A 17,884-nucleotide genomic window follows, 5' to 3' on the forward strand; every position below is an offset into this window, starting at 1 on the left:
AGATACAGTCAATCTTGAGTTATTTTAAAATTCTTTAGCAGCACATATGACTACAAACTAAACTCGATTAGCGGTCTAAGCCAGGGTTAGCGTGGAAAAATCTTATAAACCATTACTTGTAACATTGTGCGTGTACATTGTCGAACAGGGCTTCCTCACCCTCATTCCCTGCCTCCCGAACCCCAAGTAAACCACTAGCATCTGGTACAAAGCATTAAAATGAATGGTTTAAGCTACAAATTTACACCAGACCTAGTCCTTCCAAAACATTAAATAACATTCGATCGTCCCCATAATGTTCAGAAGGCATTTTCAACTTCTGATATATAATAGTATATAATTTTATAATGAGTTGCAAATAAAATCAGGCGAAACTTCACAGAATATTAGTTTCAATAAGAAAAAGCTTCTAATACAATGAAAAAAAAAACTATTTTCTCTCATCATCAGAAAATGTCGGCGATAAGACACGACTGTCTTGTCTACTTCAACATGTTTTAAAACACAAATTTATCTCATCTCATCAAAATTTTAAGCCAGTTTGTATTAAGTAAATACACGTTCAGTGTAAATCAATTAATTTGAAAGAAAACTGACCATACATTTTACAGAGATTTGAAAGTTTCAATTTCATTTATATTCCCATGAATGGCGCCTCCCTCTACTCTGTTATTCGGGAGGAAGACGTCCAGGACTCTGGAAACGCCAAAGATCAACTTTATGTTCAGATGAAATAAGTATAATCGTACTTACAGTTGAATCTGGAGCCAGGGCCAAGAAAGCAGCTGCGGCTGCGACAAAGATTAATGAGTTCATCCTGTGAGCCTGTTGGTGAGAGTCGGCTCACTGTCTGCTCTTGCAACCACCCTGCAGTCTCAGACAGACGCAGAGAGCGAAACATCTTGTACTCGAGGCTGTTTTATACCTACAGAGCTTTGTCCAACCTGGGAAAATATGTTTGCAGGGATTACGTCATGGGTGGGTAAGAAAACAAGCACAGGGATGGGGTACATGGGGACAGCCACTTGATAGTCACGACAGGAAACGCGGACGGAATACGGCAGCACCGGCCGCCATGTTGCGTGTGCTGCCTGTTGACTTTTGCAGAGAAGGGCCTCGTGTTGTTCTCCCGCCCACTTACACAAAGGTTGCGTGTCTACAGCAGAAGGTTAAGCACGCGCGTGTTTGCACGAGCCACCAAAGTCTGACCCCTCGATAGGTGTGCAAGTGACAGGTAAACTGAACTAAACTTTCAGATTAACTCCCGGCAAAATGGATTTACGACGGACCGGTGACAGGTTTGGTTTGGCTAAGCACGCCGGTGCACGTGCAATAATCCCTACATCATGCATATTTATCATGCAGGGAACTGATGGAGTCTGTGTAAACGAGTCATCTCGTCCTTTGCTGAGGGTCGTCTGCTGGAGGAGTGAAACAAGGTGCGCTTCAATCGGTTGGACATTAGAATTTACCTGCTTATCTTCTGGGCAACATTTATAATCAGAGTTAGAACTGAACAGAAAACAGAGACGAAACAAAAACTGTTTAAGTTGACATTTGAACAAGTTTCTGTATCAGCAAAAATGTAAACAACTCTCCTTTGACTAAAAATCACGGTTTTCACTACTAGTCACAAAGAAACAGACATAAAAGGATGCTCTTAGCAAGCGTCGAGAAGATATACCAATAATGGTGATAGTTGATAATTTCATCTATTTCCAAACCATTTCCTTAGCGTCCAATATTTTTTTGGTTTGAAATAAACTCTTGAGCGAAGTGCTTACCCTCAAAAAATGAGTTCAGAGCTAAGCATTCCAAAGACTGAGCTGGATCGGTCATCCAAGAAAAGAGACGACAAAATCTAGCAAAAGTCAAAGGTCGGAGGTAAGGTTAAGAGTTTTGGTGGTGAAAAATATCGTTTGGAAAGGTCAACTTTCACGGGTAAAAAGCTGCATTCTCAAATATTCTTATTTCATGATGTGATAAACAATCATTGCGATAGTCGGCAGTCCGATTTTAATCCGGTGGTGCTTGATTCGTATTCGAATGATAAATTTCCTTAATAGGATAATACAGATCATTTTGTTTTTTGTTTGTTTTTTAAGCCTTACCGGCAAAATAAACCAGGTTTATAACTAAATTGAAATTATATTCTCTTATAATTGTTTTAGACCATACAATTTCACACAAAAAAATATTCTGGTGGTATTTTTGAATAGGCACAACAAAATATTATATTAATGTTTTTTGCACACCTGCATGTGTCAAGAAAACAGAAGTGACAAAAGAGTAGTATAATTTCTAGTGTGGTGAATTTGAAGGGTAAAGATGAACTCATCAGTAAAAAAAAAAAAAAAAAAAAAAAAACAGACCAGGACACAATATGCTGTTTGTGACTGCTCTCTTCAACACTCAGATCGACTTTGTACTTATAGTCATTCCCTAAATCGCCGGAGGATAACATTGTTCAAAGAACTGTATATACAGATCTCTGATTTGTTCAAACTTCGTCCCCACACCCTACTCAAGAATTTGTTCAAAAACATTTCAAAAGTGATTGTTACCCAGTCACTGATACAGCACCAGCAGGTCTTGGACTTTTACTAACACGAAGAGACGTGTAGGTGAGCTGCTGTCTGTCTGCCGAGACCAAAGCTCGGCCCCTTCGTGAAGTTGTCCGTAGCTAGTCTCGGCGAGCCTAAACAATGAATGTGACTAAACCGGAAGCTTTGTACACACCAGCCTCGTTCTAGTAATTAAGCTGAAACGTGGCAAAACCGGCAAGCTGTTCTGTAAATCGCCTCGTTCTACGAGTTAACTGAAAAAAAATCGTCTGCGAGCCATTCAGGGGATACAGATTACTGGCAACGGGTCTCTCCAGTGTAATGATCTGCTTTCCTAGTGGCAGGTGAGACTGGCGATGTTTTAAGGATTTTATCTTTTTATCTTTCCCCCTCCCAATGCCGAAAAAGATTTCTCAACTTCCGACACGCGACGAACTGCGAAAATGTCTTACATGTAGCTAGTAACAGGACAGCTTTTCTTTTACTTTATTTCGTAATATTCTCTATCCCTCCAGGTAAAATGTGCGAACTGTAAACAGTACACATTATTTTTTCCATGCTTTCAATTCCCAATCCTCAGTTTCGACAGGCCTTAATTTAAACTTCAGGCTTGTTAAGACAATGTTATAATCTGCTGCCTGTGTCTAACCATCAATATATTATCACGTTTTTGTCGTTGACACTGGTTGTAAAACTTCTTGACATTAGGATGAAGTCAATTGTTATGGACCATGCAAACCATCTGGAGAGGCCAAGTTGCGATCCTCCAATCCTTGCGGGGATGAGGATACTGGCTATGATGAGTGCACTCTTTACGAGCCTTGAGCCCCTGTCCTTGGTTTCTCCTAGCCTGAACTTGCCTTCCGGCCCTGCCAATGGTTGGTGGGTGTCTGGGGAAATGGCCGGGGAGGTCTTGTTACCATCGCATCATATGGAAAACACGCGGAGCTGATGATTTATCTCCATTCCACCGAGCCTCATGAAGAACATGGAGAGCTCATGTTTGTGAGCTTCTTGAGTTAACCAGTAAGCGAATAAGGAAGGGTAGTACAGCCTGGAGATGTAGTGGTAAAGTGTTAACTTGTCACCATTAGGCAAGTTAGTCAGGTTTGTGAGGATCTGAATCCAGGACAAATCCCGGAACCTTTTTCTTTCGATGTGACACGTCTTTCCAGGGCTGGTTGTTCTACGGCGTGTGCCAAGTCCTTCCATTCTCTCTCCCATCTTTCCAACCCATTACCCATTATTGCAAAGTCATTATTACAAGAAAGCTTTTTACTATCAAATAAAGCTACCAGCTGGTGTTTATAATGTCAGTGGTTTCTGATATTCGAATCACATAGGAAAGCCAGGGCTGGTCATAACGTTAAGGTGGGTAGACACCCGAGTGTGGTCTGCTGGATACCCAAGAGCTGCAGGGCAGAATATTCCGAAAAAAGGAAGCTAGGGAGAAGAGATGGACACCACTCTCACAAAAATCTGAGATTTATGATCTGAAGCATCTGATCATCATTAGAAACCAAAGAGCACCGTGTCTAAAGGGGAATTTCTGTTTTATTTGAGCCAACAACTAGGACTGTATGGCACAAAAGCACCTGACCCTAGAATCTTTGTCTATGGATCTGCATATGAAAGACAGAACCGAACTCTTTTCACTGCAGTAACTTTCCTTGGCCTGTTTCTACTGGGTTGGCAAGGGCAACAGGTGCAAGAAATCCTTGAGTCTGCGACTTCAATTCCACGGTTCACTGATCACCTGATCAACATGTAAGCGATTATAATGAGTCAGTCTTCACAAGACATATACTTGTCAAGGCACTGCACACTGTAAGCAACATTTGTCTTTCACATTTCTGATTACCAAATCATTTGGCAAAGTTCATGACAAGGTAAAGATGTAATAGTCATTTTTGATGTTTACACAAAACGTGTCTACGCTACCCACATAAACAAAATTTTTTATATAACTTTAATTAAATCTTTCATGACAGAGGAATTAAAATTTTTAAACATTTCATATTGACATTGTGACACAAAACGTGTAACAACAGTAGTTTAATAATACTGTCTCCATAGAAGTTTAGTTCCATCCCTTGACTTTGTTTACAAATTCGTGGCATAAACTTACATATAAGAGTACATAAAATACATATCTGAATTTAAAAGCACATGAAGATGAAGAATTCATTTATTTGCAAAGTAATATTGCGTGAGGAACATAGGTTAATGATGCCCGCCACTTGCTCAACAGATACCACCCACACACTCGCAGACGCACAAACTGCACTACTATTTATAAAACTAAATTAAAATTCAAACGAAAATGAAAAAGTAACTGCCCTGGCCATATAGGAGGATCGCAAAGTTTACCCCTTCCCAGAGGTATATAAGGGCAGAGCTGAGACGAAACGGGGGAGGAGACGTCGGCGGATCAGAGAGAGCACAGACATGTGACAGTAGGGGACAGCCTGAACTTTTAGCGGGGATCAATATAAGTTGTATTGTATTATTTGATGTCTTTTCCCCACGGTTCGAAGTATCTTCTATTTATTCTAGCAGACAACAATTATTTTATGACGAACTTATAGCAGACGAAGAGTCAAACTATTGATACTGATGGTCTCGGTGCTTACTGTACTGTAGTCCTTTATCTCTAAAAGGTACGAATGAACTTCAAGGGAGGTAACTGCACAGGTCTTGCTGTGGGGAAGTGGGTTATGACGTCCCCTGAGAGACGCTATCTCTTTCCCAGAATGCAACGCTTTCCATGTGTGGCTTTGCAAGATGGCGGCGAAGTTTAAAGTTGGAGATTTGGTTTGGTAAGAAAGTCACTTCTGTTTCTCCTTAAAAGAGACATCGTCTGATCGGATAAAATGCAGTCACATTAGTATTTATCACCTCTTTATTTTTTGCAGGGCAAAGATGAAAGGCTTCCAGGCGTGGCCTGGGAAGGTACTGTAACCGTTGGAGGGATGTTGAGTTTCTATGCTCTGCACGGAAGCTACACTCTCCTTTTTAATATTAAATGCATCAGCAAACTGCTTTTTTACCATACTTACATTATTCCAGTTTACGATCTAGGATTCGCACTGTTTTGTACGTTGTTTGTTGAGCATGTTACCTCTCGATCGCCAGATTCCTACTTTTTGACAACAAATGAACCCGGTGACGTGATTGTCTCCTCTTGATTGCCCCAACGTTTAGCCCTTGTTACACTTTAATTTTTAAATTTAAACATCTGGAACGCATTTAGTTTTATACGTTAATCTGTACATCATCAGCATTCACCTTTATGAGACAGAGAGACATAAAGCAAACTGGTAACTGGAGTCCTTTTTTTGTTTTTAAGATTGTATTGTTCTTGTTTTCAAAGTGGTCCTTTCAGAGACATTACATATAAGAAACACTCTTTGCAGATCTCTTTCTTTTTTTTCGTTTTAATGTTTGATAAGTGTAAATTTGCATTTATGCAGCAAAACAAAATCAGTTTAAATATCTTTTCCTTAAATGTAGACAGTGTCTTTGATTATTGTCATTTATGGCATAAAAATTGTAGAGCTTTTGTTCATAATTTTGTACTTTAATATATATGTAAATGAATCAGCTGCTTAAATAATTGTAGAATATTTGTAGTTTTAGTGTCCTTGTAAGAAATTTTTAGTTACATTGTAATTAGTCATAACATTTCATGTTTAAGTTCAATTGATTTCTCCGATGAACCACAATATTTATATTAAGATTTTGTAAAAACTTTTTTTAAATTAAAAAAAAAAATTAAGAAAAAATATTGTTAACCCAGTGCATTTGCCTTCATCTGTCCAGATCATAGAACCCAAGCCAGAAGTAAAAAAACCTTCCAACAAGAAGACACATCATTTTGTGTTCTTTTTTGGATCTGAAAACTAGTAAGTTAAATGTTATTTGTTTATGTGGTTCTTTTAATTTTTGTGTCTTTATTACAATTTGCTATGTGCCATTAGCTTAGTGCCCCTATCAGTTTCCTGAATGCTTTCTTTTTTGCTCTGGAAAACTGGCTGCTTTTGGTCATTGGAAGGGATCGTTAACATAAATAAGGAAATGCCAGCAAGGTAACCATAGAGACTGCCAAGTGGTTTAACTGCATGCATATTTTTGATTTATTTGGTGTATTCAAAGAATATCACATACAGTAGTAAAGATTTTACAGGCAGGTATGTTATTAGTATAAATAAGGGATTAACATCTTTGCTCCAGAGCAATTTCGTAGTCAAGGTCCAAAAATGTGATTAGGGTCAGCTTTGTGCTATCGGACTTGCCCACTATAAACCTTTATAACTTACTCAATTTTAGGACTAAAGGATTTAACTTTAGTATCAAAAGAAAGGAAGTCATTCTTTAAAAATGATACCAGAATATTTTGTGTGTATGAATAGATTGCTGCTACTGTCACAAATATTGTTTGCAGGTTTGTTTGTTTTTTATAACAGCTTTGATTTTCTTCAAATTTTGGTTTCTTAATCATCAAATTATATGTTAACATTTTTTTAAGGCAAATATTCTTATATTTGACTTTATTATTCATCGTAACGAAAATAACATTTTGTTAGAACTTGTGGGATTAATGATTATAATTTATATGGTTGACCTATAACCAGAGTGACCACTATGCATTTAATAGACATGTTTTTTTCTTCTTATCTTTAAAGTGCTTGGATACCAGAAGATTCTGTGTATCCTTACTTACAGTTCCGTGACAAGTATACTGAAGCTACTCGCATCCCACGGGGATTCAAAGAGGCTCTGGAAGCCATTGAAGATGCTTGGCAAGCACTTCCAGTAAGTGTTTTGAATTTTGTTTTTAATGAGAGGCATGACCAATGCTTAGATTGTTTATTCAATCTTCTACTGTGTATGATATCTGTGAACAAAATAAGCATGGATATCTCAATAAGCAAACAGACTACCTGTTTCAGTCGTGAAACTTTACTCTTTAAAAGCAAAAAGTAGTAAAATGCTGGATTTTTCTTATATTTTGTACACAGGCATTGATTAGAAGAAACAGTTGCAAAAAATTAAAAGCTTGCTTGAAAGGAAGAGTGTTCATTGCTTATCTTTAGACTATGTTGGCAGTCTTTTCTACTATTTTGCTCTGTATGATGGCACATGCACATGAATGCATGTGTACATATAGGCATGTGTTGGCTGGAGTTTGGTTTGAATTGCATTATTGCCATCAAGATAAATACTGTTATAGACTTGTGTACAGCAATACTTAATTTTCAATATCCAAAAGCACCTTTTCTCTTAGTAAATTTGATATTTGTTGCTCATATCTTGGAAGAAATACTTTATTTTATTATATCAAACATAAAAGAAGAAGCATGTCAAAGAAAATCCCCAAGGAAATCACACAGTCAGAATTTTAGCTTTGCTGGCTCGTCCCTTGTACTAGAGGTGGTTGGACATAAAAATGTGACAGTATAATATGTTGAATCTTGCACATTTCTTGGGTAAGGGATGGCTTGTTTGAATTTCAGTGTAGTACTTTGTTTTGTAAATGTAGAAGTTATGCAAAAATCTGCAGTCTAAAAAATGAATTTTATTCCTTATAACAAATTCAAAGAGTTGTTTATCTGCATCACATTTACAACCTTTCCTCTATACCAGTGGTACCAGTCACTTGTGTTGGATATTTTTTTAAGTTTAACTAATCATACATAAAAATATGTACAAAAACATGCTTTTCATCACAGAAAACAATGTTGCTTGACTATGTGGTATGTAGGTTACTTATCCACTCTCTCGTCTTACTCTCTTCTCAAGCTGTAATGCTTACATTTCCTACTCTTTTTTTTTTTTTTTTTTTTGTAGGGTACTTGCTGGTTGCTTTTTTTCTGTAAAATATTTGTATGAACATGAATCTAATTGTTAAAGTAGATCTTTAACTGTAAAAAGTCAGGCGCTCTATGGATTATCCAAATAGAAGCTCAGATGTTTTGATGGTCTTCCCTGGTATTTTGTTCTATGCCTACTTGCTCTGCATACAGAAGGCTGAGTGTGAAATGATATATCATTTGCTTTATGATTTTCAACAATTTTCAAGAGTGTCTTGCAAAAAACAAAATCATGAACAGAAATCTGGTGATGCTGGCAGATTTAAACAACTGCTGCAAAATACTTTGCATAAGCCTGTCTGTGTAGGAAATGCAAGAATGCATGCAACTACTGATTGCTCAGACAGAAAATGTAGTAATTCAGCACTGTGTGGAAAGCTATTGTCCTGTAAAGTTTTGTGTGTTTTGTGAGTCTTTATGTCTTGAATGACCCAAAGTAGAGTTGATGGGGGTTCATGTAGGCATCTTAATTTAAGGAATCAGCTGGTCTTGAAAATATTGTTGATTTCCCCTCACTGTAAGCTTTCAACCATTAATAAGATATAGTTTAATATACAGGAAAAATCCTCCCACCACCCCCCCAAAAAAAATCCCTCCACTTGAATTCCTAATTAAATATTTTAAGTGTACTTAAGTTATTTCAGTGATTATCAAAAACTGTATTTTCTACCCCATTCAGTTTTAGTTTAGTTTATTCCTTGTTGCTCCTTTGAGGAGCATAGGGCCGCAACCCCAATCAGACCATTCCTTATCTAAGTTTTAGTAACAGTTTTTTGACTGATTATGAGGCTGCATATACAAGCACAAAAGTATTCTTACAAGTTTTCTGATGCTAGGAATGCTGCATCTTGATGCTGCAGTCAAATGACTTTGCATTACAAGTGTTTAAAATGATAACAGGTGAAGATAACTAGACATAAACATATTTGCTACATATTTTCTTACTGAGAAAAGTTGGTGACCTGTAAGAAAAGATAGTCTCATTAGCTTTGTACCAATGCTTTAGCTGCTTGAGTTCGTGTCTTTGAAAACAAAAGACAGTACAGTGATAAAACGTTAAACATGATCTTGGGTCTCCCGATTTGACTTAAACATGCAGTTTCTGTTAAATGTAGACTTTCCCATGTACAATGTTGCTTTAATCTCAGTTTAACAGGTAAAAGATCATAAAGAGGAATTTCAAGTTTTTATTTTAAATCATGATTTTAAAATTATGTGGTATATCAACCAAACTAATGCCAGCTGTGGAGAGAATAACTTTTTTTTTAATTTGAAGCTTCAAAATTTTATTACTCATGTAGGCAGGTGACATATGAGATTTTGATAAAGCCGCCCACTATCAAGCAGAACAAACTACTAAGAAACTGGTTGGATATTAGGGTTAATTAGGCTAATTAAGACTTAATCTTGATTATTAGGCCTCAGTCAGGACAGCAGATCTGCCCTCCATTGACGAAGAGATCGCTCAGATTTTTCCGAACAGGCCCTCCTCCCCACAGAAAGACTATTCGCGTGAGCCCCTCTTCGGCAGCAAAAAGGTTTGTTCTTTTTGTTTTGCTCATTGGAATCGTTTGCTTGTCCGTGTTCTGGACTCGGTGCATGAAGTACCTGATAATATGAATCGTCTGACCTGCAGCTGGCTAAACCAAACCACCCTATTCAATTTAGGGTCATAATGACCATTTAAACTACCTGACGAAGGTCTGAGTCATGCATGGAGATTTGTTGTCATGGAATGGGCTTTTAAACTAATGAGATTTTTCCAAACAGTGCTGGATAGAATTTCCTTTTGTTTCAATTGAGCGAGTTAAAGTCAAAGTACAACCAAGCATGTGTCCTATGTTTTTTGTTGTCTGTATCTTTTTTATGTCCATTCTTCAGCTTTTATATGTTTTTGTTATGCTGTTTTTAATTGGGGCATATTTCTGCTATGGTTAATTCATCAACCTTTGGGTGTACAGTCTGTCTGGAGGAGGGTTGAAACAGGTTGTGTGTTCTGTCGTTTTTCAAATTACTAGCCCCTATGTTAAGGTTTTGCCCAAGAAAACATTTACTAGAAACTGAAAGATCTGTTTCAGACAAATGTATTCTTTTGGTGAAAAAATGAACCATCTTTAGTAAGTTTCCTGCTCGCTAATGCAGCCTTTTGAGTATATATAAATAGAATGGGGTTTTGTTCTGTTCTGTTTTGTTTGAAAGGACAAAAGTTACAAGCTAAAACAATAACAGTAGGTTTATATATGATTCCATCATAAGAAGGTACTAGCTTGATGTAACTATTTACCTGCGTGTCACCGCTTATCTGTATAAGCTCTTAATGTATTCCACAGTGCATAGTATCAGACATTTAGCAACCGTAGCAACTATATTCTGATAGTTCATACAAGGAAAAGACATTGGGGAAAGAGGTGAAAATGCTATTAGATACTTGAGTAATTCTACTAGAATACTCTGTTATCAGTAATTTACATAATAAAGGCTAGCTTTATTTTGGGCTTTATATGGGTTGCTGATTACGGCTTTATACAATAAGCGCAGTAAAAGACAACACAAGTTAGTACAATTGAATGGTGATTATTGTATCTTAAATAAAATTTAATTACAGTATCCTTTTCAGTTGTTATAGTGTAAAAAGGCTGTTTGCATCATCACCTTGTTTTTCCTTTTTGCCTAGCTCTACTCATGCTTTTTAAATCTGACTAGATATGTAGATATAAGTTTCTGAATAGTGTGTAAAAAAAAAAAGTGGCAACCACACAGACATGGGATACGTTCACATAAAGATATCTGGGGAATTAAAGAAAGTGCTGCAGAGAATGAGATTGAATCTCCACAATTGTTAAACAGTTGTCACATATGAGGCTTAGAAAACATGCCTTTTTTTTTTTCAAGTTTACTTACATTCTTCTAATGCTTGTGTGACAGCTACATTTTCCCATTATAAATGGAGTCTTTGTCCAAAGTAAAACAGCTGCTTATTTGTTGGACTTTTGATAAAAAAAATAATTCATGTTGATTGAACAATGCATTGTTAATTATGAACATTGACTTTAGTAAAGTTAAAGTTTACTTCTAACAGCTGAGTTAATAATAGGCAGGATTAAATATTGAACTTGAAGATGAGTTGTTCATTATTACTGACATAAGAGTGGCATGCATGCAGTCTGCTGCTGTCAAGTCTTGCTGAACACCACCTTGACCTTTGACCATTGCTTTGCTTGAATGGGAACCTCAGGCACCCAATCCCCGTATCTGTGCTTTGATGTACTTGTGCTTCGTTTGTTACTTACTGTAGGAAAGAAAGTCCTTAGAGCCCAAGCGCAAGCCTAAGCTACAGGGCACCCTCTCAGGTAGCGCAAAGACCAGCCGATCCAAGTCAGAGGGAGCAGTGTCCAATCACAAGGATATTGACGATATATACCGCCTGCCAGATGACAGTGAATTAGCTGAGGAGGTAAGCAGACCTAAGCGCCTCTTTCTCATGGATAAATGCAGGGAAAGGAATTTTTTTTTTTTTTTTTTTTTTTTTTTTACTTAAACAAAGTAGTGATAGGTGAACATATCTTCTCTTCTTCTTCTTCGTTCCTATTCGCCCCCAGTGGAGCATAGGGCCGCAACCACACGCCGCCATCGGACCTGGGCATCCCTTTCTAGTTGGCACCATGTCATGCCAGCTATCTCTGCCTCTCTGCGGACTGATCGTCTCCACGTCTGTCGGGTCTCCCAACCTTGCGCCTCCCCTGTGGGTTCCAGCCCAGAGCTTGTCGCATTATATTGTCGGTTGGCTTCCGTAGAGCGTGGCCAATCCAGCCCCACTTTCGCTTCTTGATGTCTAGGCTGGCAGGGTTTTGGTTGGTTCTCTCCCACAGGGCGGTATTGGAGATCTTCTCAGGCCATCGAATGTTAAAATGTCAGAGGTGAACATATGCGGCATTTTAAATGAAAATTGAGTGTAGTGTAACTCTAGTCATTAAGATTTAGTGCAGGAAGCATTTCAAATCATTTGTACAGCAGTGTCCTGTGTTTTGCAATCAAAGGCCTTTTTCTTATTTTCAGTTTATTTTGAATTGTCATTTGGATCAATGCTCAGGGTGGGAATTTTGTGTTCTTGAGATGTAATTTTGATGCTATGTTTCTTTTTTTAAGAAAATTTGAATGATAAAGCAGGTATGATATGTTTTATGATGAGCAGATTTTTTATTTATTTTTTTTTTAAGTGTTCTTGCCTCTTCTGTTTTAGTTTTGGTGTTGTCTGCTGTCTTTAAATGTTAACCTCTTGTTAATGCCTCCAAGCATAACCTGAAAATGTATTTTTCTTTGTTAATATTTGTGAAAGAAAAATAATGTGTGCAAAGTTAAACAATACTTTTCTAAACTAAGCCATGGCATCATGAGCTTCAGATAGATTCAAAATCCTGCTGAATATTAATCACAGATATTTTTCTGTGGTGGTTAATTCATTGACAGATCTGTTCTTAGAAAGGTAATTTATGTTTGCCAAATCAGAGAGATAACAGTTTCTTAACAATTTAACAAATAAAAGACTGACTTTTACAGATGAACCCCTCTTTTCTATTTCTGGTGGTCTCAGGATTCCATAATGCTAATGTTAGAACAGATAATTTTAAATTTCATGTTAAAATAAAAACATCAAAATCTCATCATTGTCAATAATATCAGTACAAAATCATTATCATGTTTTTAGCAAATCTTGAGTGTATAATCTATGCTTATTTTCTATTTAGCCATTTGAAAGTGTACAGAAGAAACAGAGAGAGATCATGAAAAAGGTTAGTTAAATCCTGATTAATATGTTCCTTTCTTGATGTATCCCACATGGAAACAGGTGGTGTTTTTTTTTTTTAAGGACTTCATGAGAGAATTGCACAAAGGTCTTTTGGTTGATTGTGAATAAATATCTTTTAAACTTGCAAACTGCTAAAAAAATTTCATAAATATTGATAATAAGTTTGAGAGGGCTGTGTGGCCTACTGTGGTCAGCTATAGAGCAGAAAACTGCTGGTTCAAGGTTTGCTTAGGCCAGTTTCTAGGAAGCACTTCCCACCCAGTAGCTTCTTAGCGGAAATGGGTACCTGATTTATCAGGGAAGATAAGTTTGCCTTGCCCTAAACATGGTGAACCACTCATGTTCACTACACCTCCAGCCAGTAGACTGTTATAATAAACCAAGTGTTGGATTTTGCCATTGCTGATTTACCAAGAAGTAATGCTTGAAGTACATTTTCAGAACAAACTGACTCCCTCATCCAGAAAGAGTTTGCCTGTAAAGAGAGCTGCTCCCTTGGCTTCATCAAGTGATCATACCAGCCCAGGTGCAGCACACAAAAAATTCTTTGTTTCCAAGGTACCCTCTGCAGCACCTACCACATCACCAGATGGTGAAGACTCATCTGCTAGTGCCCCTTTCATGGACACTTCAGCTCCGTTGTACAAGGATGAGGCTTCTGAAGCTAGGCTTTCACCTGATGATTCTAGAATCCAAGCTGAGGAAGAGGATGATCCCTACCTGATGCACGAAGACAAGGTACATGTTTATGCAATGCAATAGTTAGGTATGTGAAGTGACATAATACAGAAGGCAGACCTTGATTTTAGTTCAGGAGGCTTACAATAATAATAATGGGTATTTGTAATGCGCAGCACCATGACCAAGATAGATTGCACTCACTATGCAGACCAGTAATGATAAACAGATTGTGAATGGTGAGATATATACAGATACAGGCACAGAACATAAAGCAATGTATGAAGGATACTGTAAACAGTTGGAGTCATACTTCATGTTAACATGACAGACAGTATTACAAGGGAGTTAGGGATAATATTTCAGGAATAGCACTTTGTGAACAGATATGTTTTTAGAGAGCATTTGAATGTAGCCGTGGAGTCCGATTGGCGAATGTGATGTGGAAGAGAGTTCCACTGCTTAGCAGCACAGAGGGAGAATGTCCATTGTCGTTTTGTGACTGTCTTTGTGTAAGGTGACCAGATGTTGCAGGGGCGAAAGCGGAACACGTGCCGATGATGGTGTCGTCACCGTCAAAGAACGCCGAAAAAAGGTGGGGGGGGCGCTGTGACTTTGCCGGATGCAAATCAGCGTACTTTATTCAGATTTTTAAAGACAACCGGGACATTTGATGGACTTGCCAGAGAGCCAGAAAGCGGGACATTGGGCAGGCGGGACACGAGGTCAAAAGCGGGACGTCTGGTCACCTTACTTTGTGGGAGGGAGGATAGATCACATGAGTCTGATGAGGAGTGAAGGTTTGGAGCAGGAGTGGACAGACAAGATTTCAGTATAGTGGGGGGAAGAGTCTATAAAGAATCCATAGCATGGAGTTTAGAGGTTGTAGTCTATTCTAGCTTTAGCTGGTAGCTAATACAGAGGGAAGAAGTGTATTCAAGTTGTGTTCCATATGATTTTGTTGTTGTTTAAGGTAGCAGGATTATTGGCTCTACCAAACATAGTCACATGTGAGATTTGGTACCATAGTGTTTTTATAGATACAACAAAACCTCCCTATTGAGACTTGCTAAAATCCACCAAAATCAGGTTGTAACTGAGAGGGAGTGTAGTAGGGAGATCAATCAGTCGGCTTTCATTCCAGGAACCATGACTTCGAGCACCCACAAATTCAAGTTCTTAAAAGCCATTTCATAATACTTTTCTTTATAGTCTTCACATTTGCTTGGTCATGCTTATTCTTCCATTTTTGCAATTGACTAAAGATTCATAAGGGAACTAACTCTCCAGGTAAGAGCAATCAATCAGTACATGTGATAAACAGAATTTTAAGCACTCTTTATATATGTGATTTCTGTAAAAAGGTCACAATAAAGCATAAATAGCCACATGAATTTTTTTAAAACAAGTGATTATTTTTGGGGGGGAGGGAGTTGTTACTGAATCACAATCAGCTGATGTACGTCCATAAAGGGAAAACAGTGAACCGGAGGCCATTCATTTCGACCAAAAACCATATCAAATTGACCTGCCACCTGAATCAAATCAATTTTGCCATGACCATACTGTCATATATAAGACCATATTAACCTAACACTGAAAGTTGGATTGGCAGGCCAAAGTAGTAGCGCCCATTGCATATTAACTGAACGACTGCATGTACATTTAATAAGAAAATTCAGACTAAAGAATAGTGACAACAAAGGCTTTTCAAAAGTTGATTTAAAGGCGGATCTTCTTGTGGTCATTTTTTAAAATGGTTTCGCCTGTTCGAGGGATGGTAGGAGCATACAGTGCTGACTTTTACAAGAGGTCAGTTTTCCCTAATTTCTTCCCCAGACCCTGAGAAAGGGTGGAGATCACAGGTGGTGTCGACTACACGAGCAATAAAAAGTCTTTCTCAGCCCAGTACTTACTGTTGGCATTTAGAAATCTGAGGTGAACTGATCATACTGTCAGGGTTAGGACCAACAATTGAATGAATTCTCCATAAAATAGAAAAGTGAAGAAGAAAAAGATGAACAGCAGAAATGACACAAACATAAAGATAGCGGAATTTTAAAACTTTATTTTTATTGGGTTCACTTATCTTTCCTTATATCTCTTATCTTTCTTTACTCATTAGGGATGACAATATTCAACATTTTCTGTTTGTTCACCTGGTGACTGACATAAAATACATCTGCATTTGGGTGCAATGTTTGTACCTTTACAAATGGGCAACAATTCACACCTGTTACACAGAGCCCATTCACCATCTACAGTTTGTTGGTGAGCACGACAGGTGTTATAATTCAGGAACATGTTCACATCTGTAACGTGGCAATTAATAAGCTAGTGAAAACTAAAGATGTTAGAAACATTGGGGATTGTTGGCATGTTGCTAAAAGTATAAAAGTTAGGATGAAAAAGAAAAACCCTGTCGCAAGGTAGTAAAGTGAACCTCAGCAAGACGTGCCCTCAGCTCAGTGACAAGACAGCAGCAGTCAGGGATCATGTTAATTGGTGTATTGAATATTGCGATCATGACCCTGTGAGACTAAGGCACTAGTTTGATGGATTACACACTTCCAAAACATCAATGACAAGTGTAACCAAACCTCACCTTGCAGGCAATCGCTATGTATACCATCTCTAATAGTGCTAACTTATCCTGCTGCTGTCAAGCTTCTGAGTGACTTTCTGCACGGCCATGTCCTCTATAAACATCCAGAGGACTACCTGCTGTCCAGGGAGACATTTCAAGTTGAAAGTTTTAACAATGTGTGTCTGATCTATCTGCCTAAGCATGTTCACATGACAAACACGAGGCACTATGACATGCGCATGTGTCTTACTGTTTTAGACTGGAATGAACATGTTGATAGAGATTCTACTTCAAATTACAACAAAACAAGTGTTCAGCACAATGACTTGAACAACGCAGTTTAAAAAAGAAAACAAACTAGTAGAGAATATCTGGAGATGTGTTGTTGAACAATACAAATTTGATTCCTGGCATGAAGAAAGTACGTTAACTGAAACAGGCAGTAGTTCTGATTTGGAAATGAATAATGTAATTTAAATAACAAAATCCAACCATCATTGATAAATAAGGAAATAATTTACCATCAATCTTTGCACTTCCAAAACCAAAATTGTTCTAAGCACAGTACAACTCCACACGGACAAATGCATTGTCTCTATAGACATGTTTATTCCAGTCTAAAACTGCAAGGCCCACTCCTATGTTATAACGTATTCTTGTTCATTATACATGGCTGTTATCCTGTGATATAAATTGTAGGATCAGTAGCAGTGTTAATTTTTGTGTTTCCATTGTTAAACTGGTGATTTGGCTTTGTTATATATCAATCTGTACAACAGTGCCTCCAGCCATTGATTTTGTTTGTATACCTGTACTTCATCTGCCAATAAGAAACGTTTATTCCTTGTAATGCTACGTAAATCATGAGATGAAGGGGGAAGGTGTTTGAAACTATAAAAATAAATTAAAGACTGTCATTTCCCTGATTCAGGATGTTTGTTTTAATAGACAAGTAATAGCCTGCATTGCGTTAATTTTTATGAATAGGAAGAGTCAATGATGAACAAGCTGACCAACAAGGCAGTCATCCCTACACCACTCCGCATTGGCTTTCTGGGCCTGGGTATCATGGGACAGGGCATGGTAATGAACCTGCTGCGATCGGGACATGAAGTCACCATATGGAACAGAACTGCTGCCAAGGTCAGGGTTACTTTTTTGTTTGTTCTAATCTTGCATTTTCTCCTTTCCCCCACCCTTCTGCACTTTTGTTACTGCTCATAGTTTGCCTCACAGCATCAACATATCATGACGCCTTTTATTTTGGTTGGTGTGTAAAGAGCTAGATTGTTATGATGAAAGTTCAGATTTCTGCAGTATTTCTATTCTTATTTTGTCATTGTAATATTCTGTAAGATACTCACCCAGGCCACAG

The 17,884-nt window shown here is 37.8% G+C and overlaps 1 protein-coding gene across 2 annotated transcripts in view; it reads left to right on the top strand.

The window, feature by feature from the left end:
* The first annotated feature begins 5,294 nt into the window (after positions 1-5,294).
* LOC112559030 (glyoxylate/succinic semialdehyde reductase 1-like) overlaps positions 5,295-17,884 on the top strand; it is a 36,304-nt gene continuing 23,714 nt past the window's right edge. The window contains exons 1-9 of one of the 2 annotated variants that reach the window (XM_025229866.1): positions 5,295-5,383; positions 5,480-5,516; positions 6,387-6,469; positions 7,250-7,379; positions 9,856-9,975; positions 11,733-11,891; positions 13,183-13,227; positions 13,686-13,982; positions 17,497-17,652. In XM_025229866.1, coding sequence (XP_025085651.1) covers positions 5,349-5,383; positions 5,480-5,516; positions 6,387-6,469; positions 7,250-7,379; positions 9,856-9,975; positions 11,733-11,891; positions 13,183-13,227; positions 13,686-13,982; positions 17,497-17,652 — 1,062 coding nt within the window. In that variant the 5' untranslated portion in view covers positions 5,295-5,348. The remainder of the gene's footprint in view (positions 5,384-5,479; positions 5,517-6,386; positions 6,470-7,249; positions 7,380-9,855; positions 9,976-11,732; positions 11,892-13,182; positions 13,228-13,685; positions 13,983-17,496; positions 17,653-17,884) is intronic. The other variant, XM_025229867.1, reaches the window with a different exon arrangement.

Source organism: Pomacea canaliculata, linkage group LG3 (assembly GCF_003073045.1).
Source record: "Pomacea canaliculata isolate SZHN2017 linkage group LG3, ASM307304v1, whole genome shotgun sequence".
Lineage (NCBI taxonomy): Eukaryota > Metazoa > Mollusca > Gastropoda > Architaenioglossa > Ampullariidae > Pomacea > Pomacea canaliculata.